General features: G+C 45.3%; 1 protein-coding gene across 5 annotated transcripts in view; it reads right to left on the bottom strand.

The window, feature by feature from the left end:
• WDR20 (WD repeat domain 20) overlaps positions 1-15478 on the bottom strand; it is a 71499-nt gene extending 56021 nt beyond the window's left edge. For all 5 annotated transcript variants that reach the window (XR_014712020.1, XM_084630790.1, XM_084630791.1 and 2 more), the window contains exon 1: positions 15207-15478. Coding sequence is in view for 4 of the 5 variants with exons in the window: in XM_084630790.1 (XP_084486916.1) it covers positions 15207-15470 (264 nt within the window). In the remaining variant the exon portion in view is untranslated. The remainder of the gene's footprint in view (positions 1-15206) is intronic.
• Between the last annotated feature and the right edge of the window lie 893 nt (positions 15479-16371).

Raw genomic sequence — 16371 nt, 5'->3', positions numbered from 1 at the left:
CTAAAGTCACTTGTTGAGATATAGAGCTAATACTAAACAATTACAGAATGGTAATTTCTTAAGTGTTCATCTGACTCGGTTCTCAAACCATGGGACACTTGTGGCCCAATCAGCACCCAGCTGTGGCCCATGTAACATCCTCAGGGCTGTAACTAGGACAGAGCAAGAGGGGCACCTTCCCCAGCGCAAAGCTGGGGGAGGGAGGGAGAACAGGGTGGCACAGATTGGGCCCAGAAGCATTGTCAGGAGGCCAGGGTGCTCAGTGCCCCCAAACCCCAGAGGATCTCATGTCCAGTAACCCTGGTTGGAGCATGCTCCTCAGCACTAGGACGCAGCAGCAGGTGGGCAGGGCAGGCTGCACTGCTGAGCTACATGAAGCCAAGGTGGGCTGGGGCACAGCGAGGGGATACAGCCGATGCATGGGGTACAGACTGTAGGTGCGGGGGACTGGTGGCTAGGGACGGTCCCTGGAGGAGAGCTAGATACGGGGGCACAGCCCCTAGATGGGGGATTGAGTGCTGGGCAGCAGTCTTTGGGGCTCCGCAGCCATGCTTTCTGGATGCTCACCCCAGCCGCACCGCCAACAGCAGCACAGAAGTGAGGGTGGCCGTACATCATACCATGCAACCTTACAGTAAATTAATTTTAACAGGTAATGTTTTGACTTATTTTGCTAATTTAAAATGCTCTTAGACATTTGCCAGTGTTGAAATGAAAGGTGCTATATTGATTTGAATTGTATTGCTGTCATATAATAAATACTAAATGGGCCTGATTTTGGGATAACCTTTTCTGGCATGCACCTTTCATTTTGTCAGGATGTAAGTAACTTCCTACTTCAGTGCTTTGGCTCATCCCACCATCAGAAAAGGCTCCATGTACTCAAAGAATTCTAGTACTGCAAAATGAAATCTTGGAAACGGTTAGTAAAATAAAACAAATCCATCTATGTTCATTCTAATAAACTTCTGTCCTAATCTGAAAGAGGCAGTCTAGCAACACATGTAGAGCTGCAATACTCTGTTTAATTTATTTTTATAGTTAACAATTACCCTAGTAAACCAAGCTGTTAAACACAGTGGTTCTCAAACTTTTGTATTGGTGACCCCTTTCCCAGGAAGCCTCTGAGTGCGATCCCTCCTTATAAATTAAAAACATTTTTTTTATATTTAACACAATTATAAATGCTGGAGGTGACGCAGGGTTTGTGGTGGAGGCTGACAGCTTGTGACCCCCACGTAATAACCTCATGACCCTCTGAGAAGTCACAACCCTCAGTTCAAGAACCCCTAAAAGCATTCAGATCATTGAATTATGTAACTGAACACTTGCTAGCAACTTATGCATGAAGTCGCAATGAAATTTTTAAAGTTATTTAGCACATCTTCAGAGGACTGGTGTCCATAATGCAAAAATTAAGGGAAAAAACGTACAGAAAAATGCAGTCACAAGGTCACATTTTCAGCAAGATAACTTACTGCAAAACAGAGGCTATAAAAATGGTTTTAAACTAACAGTTTAAAACTTAAAGGTAACTCTCCTACATGCACCTGGACATTTAGAACCAGACTTTACAATTCATGGGAGTGTTGCTCAGTAGATTACAAAGACCATGATTTATGAAAAATTAAGTCACATTTGTCATGGAAATGAAAAAGATGGAGCTTTGGTGGCATTCATGACTAAGGCTACGATTTAGTCACAGAAGTCACAGAAGCCATGACTTCCAGCAACCTCTGTGATTTCAGCCTGTGGTGGTTGGGAGCTGAGGGGTACCCCCACCACCTCCAGAGACGCCTGCTGCCACGGGGGAACCCCACAGTTCCCGGCCACCGTGGAGGAACCCCCGAGCTGCAGGCAGCAAGGGTACCCCACAGCTCCCAGCTGCAAGCAGAATCCCCAAGCTCCTGGTCATTGCAGGCCCCTGGAGCTGAAGGGGTACCCCGCAGCTCCTGGCTGGCAGAGGAGGCGGGGGGACCCCACAGCTCTCAGCCCTCATGGGCAGTGGGGGGACCCCCAGAGCTGCAGGCAGCTGGGGTACCCTGCAGCCCCCAGCTGCTGCAAGCAGCTCCTAGCCCTTGCACAGCAGCCCCACTGCAGGCAGCGTGGGGACCCAGATCCCCATTTTGTCCCAGATATTTTTAGTAAAAGTCAGACAGGTCACAGCTTCCATTAATTTTTCTTTTTTGCCCGTGACAATATCTGTGACAAAATCTTAGCCTAAATCATGACACCAAATACAGTTTCTTCAAGTTTAGTTCTGGTACAGTTAGATCTTGAGACACCCATAACAGTTTAACATACTGCAAACTCCTCAGTTAAAAAAAGTTATTAATCAGGACTTAAGTCATTTAACATTTGTATTGTGTACCCAAAATCCACTTACTCCTAGAACTAAACCAAACATTAGCTACAACTAATCAGGAGAAAGATCTTGGAGTCATCATGGATAGTTCTCTGAAGACGTCCATACAGTGTGCAGCAGCAGTCAAAAAAGCAAACGGGATGGTAGGAATCATTAAAAAAGGGATAGAGAATAAGATGGAGAATATCTTATTGCCCTTATATAAATCCATGATATGCCCACATCTTGAATACTGCATACAGATGTGGTCCCCTCATCTCAAAAAAGATATGCTGGCATTAGAAAAGGTTCAGAAAAGGGCAACTAAGATGATTAGGGGTTTGGAACTGGTCCCATGTGAGGAGAGATTAAAGAGGCTAGGACTTTTCAGCTTGGAAAAGAGGAGACTAAGGGGGGATATGACAGAGGTATATAAAATCATGAGTCGTGTGGAGAAAGTGAATAAGGAAAAGTTATTTACTTGTTCCCATAATATAAGAACAAGGGGACACCAAATGAAATTAATGGGCAGTAGGTTTAAAACAAATAAAAGGAAGTTCTTCTTCACTCAGCGCATAGTCAACCTGTGGAACTTCTTGCCTGAGGAGGTTGGGAAGGCTAAGACTATAACAGGGTTTAAAAGAGAACTAGATAAATTCATGGAGGTTAAGTCCATTAATGGCTATTTGCCAGGATGGGTAAGGAATGGTGTCCCTACCCTCTGTTTGTCAGAAGATGAAGCAGGATGGTAGGAGAGAGATCACTTGATCATTACCTGTTAGGTTCACTCCCTCTGGGGCACTTGGCATTGGCCACTGTTGGCCGACAGGATACTGGGCTGGATGGACCTTTGGTCTGACCCAGTATGGCTGTTCTTATGTTCTTATCCCATGACCCTATAGCTAAGTTCCCTGTAAGCTGCACAGCCACGCAGCTGTCTATTAAGTGCTGTGCAGGCGCTCAGGGAACCTGCCCGGCCCTGCCACAGCCATGGGAGGAGCGCCCCTCTCCCAGCCCAGACCTGCTGCGGCCAGGGGACAGGCACCCCTCCCCCAGCTCCAACCCAGCCACAGTCCGAACCTGCTGCAGCTGCGGGAGAAGTGTCCCTCCCCTGGCCCCAACTCAGCCCCGGACCTGCCACGGCTGTGGGAGGGGCACCCCTCCCCCGGACCAGACCTGCCACAGCTGGGGCGTCTCTCCCCTGGCCTGAACTAAGCCCTGGCCCAGACCTGCCACAGCCGTGGGAGGAGCGTCCTTCCCCCAGCCCAAACCAAGCCCTGGCCCAGATCTGCTGCAGCTGGGAGACAGGCGCTCTCCCCCACCCCCGGACCTGCCTCGGCGGGGAGAAGTGCCTCTCCCTCCCCCTAGCCCAGGTGCTGCTGCAGGGAGAGAAAGCTGGGGGGAGTCCTCTCTCCCCACCGTAGTCTCAGGGCCCACACCTCCAGCCAGAGCCCTCATCCTGGGTCCCACCCCAGAGTCTACACCCCAACCCTCTGTCCCAGCCCTGAGCCCCTCAACCCTGGCCCCACCCCAGAGCCCGCACCCCCCACTGATGCAGGGCTCTCCTGGGAACTGCAGCGGCGAAAGGAACAAAACGTGGGGCCGCCGCTCCCAGGAGACAGTGTCCCGCGCTGGCAATTCCTCCAGCACAGCTGTACCGCCCCCAGCCCTGCCATGGCATGCAGCTGTCTGCGGCTCCTGTCTGGTTGCTTGTGTGCCGCTTGCACACACTAGCACAAGCAGGGACAGCTGCCGATGAGCATGGTGCCCACGCAGTGGGCAGTGTCGGGGGCAGTACAGCCATGCCAAAGGAGCCTGCACCGGCAGATCCTAGGAGCAGCGGCCCCATGTTCTGCTCCTTTTGCCGCTGTGGTTCCCAGGAGAGCCCTGCAGTTCCACGGATATCCACACCCACGGGCATAAATTTGTATCCATGCAGGGCCCTAGTGGTATGGTATTGCCACCCTTACTTCTGTGCTGCTGCCTGCACAGCTGGGCTCTTGGTAAGCAGCTGCCACTCTTTGGCCACCCAGCTCTAAAGGCAGCAGCGCAGAAATAAGGGTAGCACGGTATGGTATTGCCACCCTTACCTCTGGGCTATTGCTGCAGCGGGGGCGCTGCCTTCAAAGCTGGCTGCCCAACCAACAGCTGCTGCTCTCTGGCCACCCAGCTCTGAAGGTAGCGCAGAAGTAAGGGTGGCAATACCGTGATCCCCCTAAAATAACCTTGAGGCCCCCCCACAACTCCCTTTTGGGTCAGGACCCACAATTTGAAAAATGCTGGTCTCCCCCATGAAATCTGTATAGTATAGGATAAAAGCACACAAAAAAGACTAGATTGCACAGAGGGAGACCAGATTTCATGGTCCCTGATGCATTTTTCATGCCCGTGAATTTGGTATGGCCCTATTTATGGTCCTAGAGCTGTGGGGCAGGGCAGATCTGAAGTTATGCAGTTCTCCCAGCCTCTGATGCATCTCACCTTTGGCCCTTGTCCCGCTGGACTAGTTTGGCACCACCGTATAGCAGTAAAACACTAACTTCATGGTAGTATGAATATACATAAATACTATTCTTAATCAGAAAGAAAGATTCTATGTACAGCTAATGTTTTACAGAACTATCTTTAAAAAGATAACATTTGAACTTATTGGGAAAACTTCAGTCTACACTAATCCTACACAGAAATGCAGAAACAAAAAAACAATTTTCTAAAGAATAAAAACTTGACCTTCAACACAATTTAACACATTTAAAATTCCTTGTACTTTGGTTTGTCTCACCATGTTTTCTAGTACAAGACAATAACTTAACAGATTTACTGAGTAAGAGTATTTCTTTATACTGTTTGTTGCAGGCCAAAGTGTCCTTAAGGCATCATTACATGAATTTAAAAATCCACAAATGACTCATGAAATTTTTTTTAAGACATTCAGTATGTGGAGCCCTTATTAGCATCTTTTAGTGAAGAACTAGCAGTAATAGCAGAACACTGATATAAAAGGACATCTAACTTCTCTAAGTTTTACAAAGTGAAACATATCCCAAGAGACTCTCATAACTTGGTAGCTTAATGAAAGTGATTTTCTAATAGAAGTGGGTAAGAATTATGCTCTGTGTCTGGAGAATCTTCAGGGACATCGCCTCTTGCTTAATAAGGTAGGTCCATATTCTGCCACACACAGTAAATCCCATGCAATTTGTACACTGCAGTACATTTTAAGAAGTTGACACTCTTGTTCAGAATAGCATTTGGCATTATATTATATTTCTTCATTCAACCCTAAGTAAGTGAACCCAAATTACTTAAAATCAGACATTAGTAAGCCAAGAACTGTGTGCTGTGGCCCTTACTGAACTCTTCAACACCATACAACCTCGAACATTAGGATTTACATTGTCAAGAGGACACACTAGTCAAGACAAAATGGTTAAGTACAATTTGAAAAATGTCAGTCTAATTTCCACCTGGACAGTCAAAACCAAGTCTAGAAACTTGTACCTTTTAGGTTTGTAATTTAACTCCATCTTGAACCGCTTTCTTCCATAATGAAAGAACATTCTTTCCGATATCTCACACTATGTCAACTACATTTCAACTGCACAGTAAAGTCTGTTCTTCCACAACTTTTGTCCTACATTACAACTCAGTAACATCCCTAACCTTTCTGCTTTAAAACCATTTCTGCACAGGAGTTTCATGTCAATATCTGTTTTCACTATGCTGGCTATCACCCTAAACCATAACAAACAGTACAACTACAATAATTGAGATATTTATGCAACATTTCAGATTTTAAAGTATTTCCAACATACTTTCCAACCTTCAAACAGTTCTGAAGCTTGCCAATTGTTAATTTAAGCATTAACATTTAACATGAACCCACTGTTTCTTGAGTACAAGTACAACCATTTAAAAAAAATTGTGCTGTAAATATGCAACAACAAAAGTCAGCCCAGAAGACTGAGCACACCTAACCCACACAAGATAATTGGGGTCACCAGTTTCAGAATTTTGGGGGTGATTGGCTTGTGTGTTGTGACACATATGGCAATTTCCTACAATGTCCTTGAAAGGCCTGTTATGGTGGGCCAGGATTATACGTAACCTCTCGAGGGAGATGTGAGATTTGGAAGTTCAAAAGACTATACAGAAAATGTGCCAGACAAGTATGGACTTTCACGATAATAAGTGTTAAGTGGACTTTCTGGGTAATCACTATGGAGACATTAATGCAACTTACCCAACTCTGGTTATACAAAACCCCAGTCTTTTAAAGTTATTCCCTCAAGGGGAGAACGTAAGAACTGCCATACTGAGCAGAACAATAGCCCATCTAGCCCAGTAACCTGTCTTCCAACAGTGGCTGATGCCAACTGCTGTAGAGGGAATGAACAAAACAGGGCAATGATCAAGTGATAATTTTGTCTAGTTCCAGCATCTGGCAGTCAAGAGACTGAGGAACATTCAAAGCATAGTGTTGTGTCCCTGACTACGTTAGCCAATAGCCAGAGATGGACCTATTCTCCATGAACTTATCTAATGCTTTTTTTTAACCCAGCTACACTTTTGGCCTTCACAACATCTCCTGGCAACAAGTTCCACACGTTGACTCTGCGTTGTGTTAAGTACTTCCTTTTGTTTGTTTTAAACCTGTTGCCTATTAATTTCATTGGATGACTGTCAATTACCTGTTACAGAAGGCCAAGATCAAAGGCCTGAGCTGTATAAAGAAATGGGTGATCTGCCCAGCCTTCGTTTTGGTTCTCAATTTAAGGCAGATAAACTTGTAACCACAGGGAAAACCCAGTTGTGGGTTCTGAAGGTGCACTTCAGTCTCTCCTATGGCACATAATAGCCTAGTCTCCTGTAGGCTGTAATACTTTGGCCTCATTTCTTGTTGGGTTTAGTGTGCAGGTGCCAGATGGTGTTCGTGTCTTGTGATTTACAGGAAATCAGACTAGATGATCTAATGATCCCTTCTGGCTTTAAACTCAATGACTAAAGTCTAAAACCTACCAGAGCCCTAGGTCAAAGTTGGGGGTTACCTCTAGTAAGCTTTCTAACATGCATGTAGGTTCTTTTATTGATTTAATATGTTTTCTTTAATGAATTTCCCTTAGGAATAAATGTGCTTACTTAGAAGAAGTTGCAGGGTAACAAGTAACTGTGGGCAGTACACTGGTCATAGTCTTTAGAGGGAAAGGAAAACAAAGACTGTTTAGGCAGCCTAACTTGCGGGGAAGCACAGTGTAAATCAGGGAGCCGTGCAGCCTTAAAAACTCACATCAGAAAGGAGTGAGATGCAGATCTCTAACCAGGAGAAGTGACAGCTGGGAGCTGGAAACCTTTAATCATGGTCCACCAACAGCAAGCACCAAGAAGGGGAAAAACTGGTGTAGTTACCCTGAAACTGACATGTTTGTTCAGAATACCCAATAGCTCAGTGGTTAAGGCACTTGAGACATGGGATACCCATTTTCAAATCCTTGCTCTACCTGATCTGAAGCAGGGATTTATACTCAGGTCTCCCCCAACCACCAGGCTATTGGGTATTCTGCGATAGATCTTAATCTCTCCTGTTGAAACTGTTCTACTTAGTATAATTAAATATTTATTGTGCCAAAGAGAAAGACAGACATATTCTTGGTGGTTAAGACATTTACTGGGACATAGAAGACTCAAGTCAAATTTCTTCTCCAAATCAGGCAAAGCAAGAATTTGAAAAATCAGTCTTCCACATCACAGGCATGTGTCCTGACTACTGGCTATAAGGAGGTGAGGGAAGGGGTTTCTTCATGAGAAAGAGCTAATCTTGCTTAGGTGCCAAACTCCAGCAGGGGGTTCACAGTTGTGAACCCCAATCCAAGATAGGTGTCTCCCTCTGATCTTGAGTTAGGCACTTAATTTCCTTTGGATGATAGGGCTTAGGCTATGCCACTCTCTTCAACATTTCCCACTAACTAGTTTAGGCATCTGTTCAGTTTGCCGGCTTTTGTGAATCTTTTTCTTAAGCACCTTACTCTCCCCATTATTATATAGGGACCCTAACTTAGAGCTGAGGATTCCACTGAGCAGCAGGGTAAGGTGTTGCAATGCCTAAGTCCCTTTGAGAGTCTAGCCTTTAAGGCTTAGCTAAATTCAGTTGTAACTTGGTAATATGTACAAAACCAGGAGAGTTAATCTATGATTAGATCATATATGGTGTTAATGTCATTCACCACTGACCTTGTAAACATGAACTGAACAACACCTTTATCAAAGAATGACCTGTGGTCCACAAACAAGATGTACCTGATGGCAAGTCTCAGTTACCTGGTCTAAGCAAGATATAATTTTTCAACTATAGTCTTCCTATGCTCACCATAAAGGTACAAAGGAACGTGCCAATCCAACCAGAACCCACCCACTATTTAACCCTTTGCCACCCTACCACAGCAACCATTGAAAAGTCATAGCTACTGCAGCCGCTAAGTGCACAAGTATAGACCTCCAAGAGAAGGGTCATCTTTTGGACAGAAATTTATTCTGAAGATGGAAACATAAGCCAGAGCACTCCTAAGTGAGCCTCAGATAGCACTCCCCACCCAAAGAGGGGATCACTCTCAAAACAACTCTGGACTTCACCTCCAACAAAGCTTTCACCTTAACAAGAGATTGCTATACATAACTAGCCTCATTGAGTCCAGAAGCTGAGGTGAAAACAAAAACCACAGGAACATACCAGCACTCCCAAGAATACTTAACTAGCCAAAAAGAAAAGGAGTACTTGTGGCACCTTAGAGACTAACCAATTTATTTGAGCATGAGCTTTCGTGAGCTACAGCTCACTTCATCGGATGCATACCGTGGAAACTGCAGCAGACTTTATATATACACAGAGAATATGAAACAATACCTCCACCCACCCCACTGTCCTGCTGGTAATAGCTTATCTAAAGTGATCATCAGGTGGGCCATTTCCAGCACAAATCCAGGTTCTCTCACCCTCCACCCCCGCACACAAATTCACTCTCCTGCTGGTGATAGCCCGTGTAAAGAGTTGTCACTTTGGATGGGCTATCACCAGCAGGAGAGTGAATTTGTGTGGGGGGGTGGAGGGTGAGAAAACCTGGATTTGTGCTGGAAATGGCCCAACCTGATGATCACTTTAGATAAGCTATTACCAGCAGGACAGTGGGGTGGGAGGAGGTATTGTTTCATATTCTCTGTGTATATATAAAGTCTGCTGCAGTTTCCACGGTATGCATCCGATGAAGTGAGCTGTAGCTCACGAAAGCTCATGCTCAAATAAATTGGTTAGTCTCTAAGGTGCCACAAGTACTCCTTTTCTTTTTGCGAATACAGACTAACACGGCTGTTACTCTGAAACCTGTCATTAACTAGCCAAGTATTTCATTAAAATGGCCACACCTCGTTGCATCAAACCCTAGCTTCTCCTTACTAAAATACAGTTTCACCGTCCCATCCATTGGATCTAAATTTAAGACAAGGTTAGAATCTACTAACAGGTTTTTTTTTTGGGGTTTTTTTTTGAGCTTTGGATTGCTGTAACGGGACAGAAAATACAGCATAAAAGCCTCCTTATGTCAAATAGCTGGCATATAACTCATCTGCTCTTCTCAAGTTTCCAGTATTTCATTCTTTCCTGCTACCTTCCTCAAGTTCACTTCTAAACATATTCTGATAGAGAAAGTTTGGAAGAACCTACTTGTTTGCTATGAAAAGCCTCTAAGGCGGTTTGAAGCATTTTTTTCCCAGACAAAGTCTCTCTCTCAGCATTCCAAGCTTTGCCCACCTCTGGTCTAAGATGATGTAAAACTACAGCCAGCAGGACCCTCCTGTCTGGCCCCTGAGCTCCTGGCCCAGAAGGCTTGCCCCCGGCCCCTCCCCTGCTGTTCCCCCGCCCCCTCAGTCTCAGCGTGCTGCGCCACACTCTGGGCAGCCAGGCAGTGCAGTTGCAGAGCAGTGGCCTGACTCGGTGCTCTGGGCTGCATGGTCACCAGTGCTCCAGGAAGCACGGTAAGGGAGCGTTGGATCAAGGGCAGGGGAGTTGGCGGGGGGGTCAGAGGGCAGGGAACAGGAAGGTTGGATGGGGCAGGGGTCCCAGGGGGGGCAGTCAGGGGTTCCAGGGGGTTGGATGGGACAGCGGGGGACAGGGCGAAGGGGTGGTTGGATGGGGCAGAGGTCCCGGGGAGCGGGGGGGGCGCAAGTCAGGAAGGAGACAGGGGTTTGGATGGGGTGGCGGGGGGCAGTCAGGAGTGAGGGTCTGGGGGTGGTCAAGGGACAGGGAGTGGTGGATGGGGCACCCATCAGGGAACAGGAAACGGGGGAAGGGTGGGGGGGGTTGGATGGGGCAGGAGTCCCAGGGGAGCCATCAGGGGGCAAGTTTGCCCGTCCCTGTCTTAGACACTGGATCCAACTCCAGATTTTACCTTCAAGAAACCAGGTTAAGAAAGCATCACAGTGTCACATGGAACACCAATCCTTACATAGGATTCATCTCTAAAGCAACACAAACAATTCAGTGGCCTGGGTAAAGAGACTTACAACTAAAGATTAATTCACAAAACAGAAATGGCAAACAAAGCTGATTTGGGATGTGGAAGCAGCCAGATAAAGAAAAGTAACCTAAAGGAATACTCTTTAGGGATGTGATTTGGACTCACATTCAGATTGGGATTTCAAGCCATTTTAACCATTTCCAAGTTCTTCCCTGGCTGAATTAAGTATAGTATATACCAAAAGTTCAAAACCTGCAGAAGTTCCCAGACAGTTGTCACAGTTTCACAGTAATTGCACCTGTATGCCCCCTCCTTGGTGACTCATTTAAAGTTTTCAGCTCCCAGCCATCACATCTCTTGGGAGGAGACCTGCATTTCTCCCTCATGACCAGAATTTTAAGGCTGCAGAGCTCCGTACCTTACACTGTGATATCCCCAGCAAGCCAGTCACCTAATGGCCAGCACCTGTGCTTTGCTTTCTCTCCGAAGGCTATAAATAGTGTATTTCCATCAGTTACAAGTTACCACACAGCTCTTTCTAAGCAAGCACCTTTATTCTTAAGGCAAAAGCATTACAGAAAAAACATTAAAATCAATAAGAGTGCCTATATGCACACTAAAAGCTTACCAGAAGTCATCCATCAGTCTTACGGGGCTCTGATAGGCCGAAGTCTTTTGCAAGAGTTTAGGCTCTAGGACAGAAGGTCCTGTCTATTGGATCAGAAAGGCGGCCTTGAGTCAGTTTAAATGTAGCCTTTTAAAGCCAAATTTTCTTTGTTTTCCTCGTGTGTGGAAACTCACCTTGAACCAGTACATATGTACCTCTTTGGAGGTGTTTAAGGTGAATAACGCATATTGTAATCACTGTTTTAGTTCCTGAAGGAGTTGTGGAACCCTCTCCCACGGAGCAGAGCACAGTCACACATATGCTTGGCCCACAATAATATATAAACTTATTACAATATGTTCCCCTAAAGATACTGTGTGACACTGCAATATCTGTTTACTTTGCTAGCTCTTTCATGGTTAAATAAAGCATGGCACATACCAAATAAAAGGAATAAGACCCTGCTTTTTCTGAAGATAATGGCATTTCCTTCTCTGACTTCTGCAGGAACAGAACCTAATGGAACAAGGCTTTTTAAAGACTGCTTAAAAGGCAGGAAGAGGTAATAAAATTAGCAATTTCTTTTTAACCTAAGTTATACTGCAGCTTTAAAATACAAACCTGCATTTGCTGTAGTTAACATTTTAAAGTACCTGAAATATAATCACTGGTCTAATCTAGCTAAATTGATCTGGAGAAATAAATTTTAAGTCAGGCTTACATAATACAAGCCAAACTACACATAAACAAAACCAAGCCTCGCTTCCAAGTGTAAATTCAGAGTAACACTGTTCACAAACAGAAATTATACTGTAGTTCAACCTGCTAAAATTGAGTTAAAGGCGTTTTCCTGGCATAGACGCAGGCTAAGTACCCAAGTTTAATCAGTCTTAGCTAGCCTTGGCTAAACGTTCTCTAGTCTAGAGACAACTTTAGAAGCATGCTGTATGTGAAGTTTACAGCAGTTTATATTTATTCATTTTAAGACAGTGTTTTACACTTCTAGTTTAATCTACCATTGAGCTCTCCTTCTTTCACCTACCTTATACACCATAGCAAGAAGCAGTAGCAAGTTTTATAACCAACGGCATTTCTCTTTATGAAAATTATGTTAATCATTCTGACAGCTGTAACTGTCAGCTGACAATCTTTCCTATGCTAATGCCAATTTTCTACACAGACAGAGAACCAAAGCCATAGACCCCAATCTGCAGAATCACAGCCCATAATGATTTCAAGCTCATCGATGTTTCTAGATACATTCATAATGAATACAATATTCCAAATGTATGGCAGATCAACTTCCCTAGTCTCTCTCATCTATAATCTTTTCTTTAATTTGGATACATTTAATATATTTCAGCTGTTACTTTAAGGCTTTTTAAACTGAAGTTAGTAATTATGGTATTAAAAGTATCTGTTCTGAAGGTCATTGATAAGATTGGATTGCTTTGCTTTGACTAACTCAAACACAAATTCTATTCTAAACTTCTAGTATATTTTACTGTATTACTTGAAGTAAGAATAATATATTTATAATGTTTATAGTATGTCTCAAAACCCAAAACAGACATCCAGCAGGTAGGTACAGTAGGATTTTCAATTGCTGCTACACCCACAAATACAAAGTTATGTTTTATTAAAGATACTGGAAAAGCTATTAGAAGAATGCAAATGAGACTTACAAGTTGTAAGCTGGCACTTAAAAACTCCTCAGTTCCCTATTTTCATGGCATATTTTCAGCCTCTAGATTTCTCTTTACTTTAAGTGTGATAACAAATGACTAAAAAAGATTGGTAAGAGTCACATGTCCTGTAACTGGGCTGCATTAAGAGCTGCTCTAAATAAAACAGTTGCAGAAGTTTGCAATTATTCAGTACTGAAAACTAACTCAAAGATGATAAACTCCTAACAGTTACAAGGGTTGGAAGATGGACAGATTTTAACCATACGAAGTATCATCCACACTGACTCATATGTAGAAAAGGCCACTATGGATTATAAAATGGACATATTAAAAATATTTTTAACATGAATAGGCAGATAACTGTTCAATAACATCAACTACTCTAGAGTGCCTAAATACCAAATCAATATTTAAATTTAATTCACAATTACTTAAAACATCCCCAAATTATCAAGACTCATCACATAATTAAGTTAAATTATGCAAATGTCAATTCAAATGTGTGTATGAAACAAGTGCATACAATCAGACAACACATATTGGGTCTGTTCAGTTGCAAGTCATTACCAACTAATCCTTACTAGGCTTAACTCTCCTCAGCAATTAGCTAGTGCTTACATTTTACATGAATTATCAAGCAAGAGAAAGAGTGGTTTGGGCATTCATTCACCTGGAACTGTGTAAACCCAGGTCCAATTCCTTACTATGCTACTAACTTCCCAAGTGACCTTGGGCAGGTCACTAAGTCTCTTCTGTGTCTCAGATCCCATTTGTAAAGTGGGAATAACAACTCTTCCCTCCATCTCAACACTGTCAGAGGATATATACATTAAATATTGTAAGGTGCTCACATAATATAGTAATTGGAAGGGGGTTCATACATACCCAAGCTAAACAGATAATATCTCAATAAAACTTCGAGATTGGTTATGCCTATGTTTACATATATTAAAAGTGACACCTGTTCACTTGGTGATGCAAATTATCAGAATGCCTCACTAAACACGAGGAAGTAAGGCACCATGGAGTACCAAAAAGTCAAAACAGCAATTACATATGCAGTACTTATGTAGCTACGATTTGCCCATTAATATAGCATACTAGCCATTTAATGCACAAGCTATTAGACTTTCACCACCAAATATCATTCACAGATTGGGAGACTTATTTTGCATCAGTACTTCTCTCATGATGAAAGCTTTTGCTGTGTGTTATAATCATAAATTTAAAGTTTCAGCCTTTAGAGGACTCAGTTCACTGTACTGGACACCTCTGGAGACAGACCTGGGGTTAGTTCACATTTTATAAGATTAGACCTCTAATTTTTCACTCTTAGTGTGAAAAATTTCCTCCTAACCCAAATAAGAGTAAAACCCCACCCTGTCTGAGATTTGGCAGCCCCATGCTAACACCAAACACTCCTCAGAGAGAGTCCCATAATCTTCAGCCTGTAGCAGTAGGTGAGACAAGCCCAGAGTTACTATGCCATTACCAAACCTGCCCAAACGAGCCAAAGAAAGGGCTGCACAGGAACATACTTTAGCTGCTGGTGGTGACTCTCTGGGTTCATTAACTTAACTAGCTTTTAAATGTAGCTTTATAAATGTATGAATGGATGATAGGACATAGTTGCCCACCACAGCAGGGGACTGGACTCTACAACCCAAGAAGTCACTTCCAGTCCTGTGTCCTTTAGGTAGCCCCCAACACTAGTTCTCCTCCCTCTCAGAGCTCTCCCCCTTACACCTCTACCTCAGGCTTAGAGTCCCCCTCCCCACGGTCCGGCACCATCCAAGCCCCCTGGCTCGGAGAGCAGGTACAGCTCCCGGCCATAGAGTGCCTCCACCCTTCGCCCCGAGCCTAGGGGGATCTCGCCCCCCTCGAAGAGTGCTGAGCTCACACTGAGGCAAAGCCCACTCCCCCGGCCTGGCCTCCGGCTCCCCGGCCTTCGCAGCTCGGGCTCCCGGCCCACACTGAAGCCAAGCAGGTCCCTCCTGGCACGCCCCTCGTGCTCCGAGCAGGTCGGGCCCCTGGCCTCTCCCGCCCCCCTGCTGCCCCAGTACCTTGCGGACCCCCTTGTAGATGTAGAAGTAGAGCTCCCGGCCCACATTGAAGCAGAGCCGGTCGCCGTTGCCGCTCTGGTCGTTGACGTTGACGAATGAGACGCGGACTGGGTTGGAGCCCTGCGAGTTGAAGGGCACCCGGTTGGGCCGGCTGTACTCCGAGTGGCTCAGCAGCTTGTACAGCCCCTCCCGGGTGGTGAACTGGGTCTTAATCTCGTTCATCTCCTTCCCTCCTCCCTCCGCCGCCATCTTGGAAAGGAGCATTCATCCTGCCCCAGTGCCCGGATGTGCCCCCACTGCGCAGCCGCCACCGCTCGCTCTCGCTACTCGAGAGCGGCACGCAAAGGCCGTAAGGGGGAGGAGCTGGCTCGCCTGTTTACTGCGCCTTTGCGCATGTGCCAGCTTGCCTGGAACTCTGGGCGGCTCCGAGTGAGGGAGAGGGAGGAGCCTTCTCTTGGGAGAAGCAAAGCCCGGGGTGGCCCTCTGGCGAGCGAGCACGTGGCGGTGCCGCTCCGGGGGTAGAGCGGAGCTCGCGCACCTAGGGCTTTTGCAAAGGGGTGGGTCGCCAGCGCAGCAGCCGGGTGTTAGAGCTCTGGGGAGGAGGGCCAGCAGCACAGCGTTTTAAGGCTAATGGGTGCTGCGGGGAGACAGGGGGCTCAAAGCCCACGGGGTGGGGGTAGGGAGTGTTTAATGCCATGAGCTTGGGACTCTCCAGGGTAGGGTGACCAGACGTCCCGATAAAATTCCGGCCTCTTTCTTTTTTCTTTTCTTTTTTTTTTTTTTTTGCTTCCCCCATGTGTCCCGATGTTTTCCTGGTTAAATCTGGTCACCCTACTCCAGGGCCGGGGGAAGGGCGATTTAATTGTTCGGGGCAGGGTCTTTAACAGCATCCTGCGGCACTATGAGCTGCCATTATCGCACCCCTAGGTAACTTGTTATCACCATGCACAATTTTTGTTCCCACCTTAAAAAATTGTCAGCTGTGAGAGTCAGGAGGACTCTTGGGACCCTTGTCTGTGACCATGGACTTCATCTCCCTGGGCCTAAATTCACCTGCTGACTAGTTGTTTTCACCTACCTCATAGGGATGATGTTAGGCATAATTATTTATCAAAGAAATATACACCTTATCAAATAAAAAGCAAAGGGCCCAATTCTCATTTGC

The sequence above is a fragment of the Lepidochelys olivacea genome, assembly GCF_965140295.1.
Source record: "Lepidochelys olivacea isolate rLepOli2 genome assembly, chromosome: 6".
Lineage (NCBI taxonomy): Eukaryota > Metazoa > Chordata > Testudines > Cheloniidae > Lepidochelys > Lepidochelys olivacea.
This window is presented reverse-complemented; position numbering and strand designations above follow the sequence as displayed.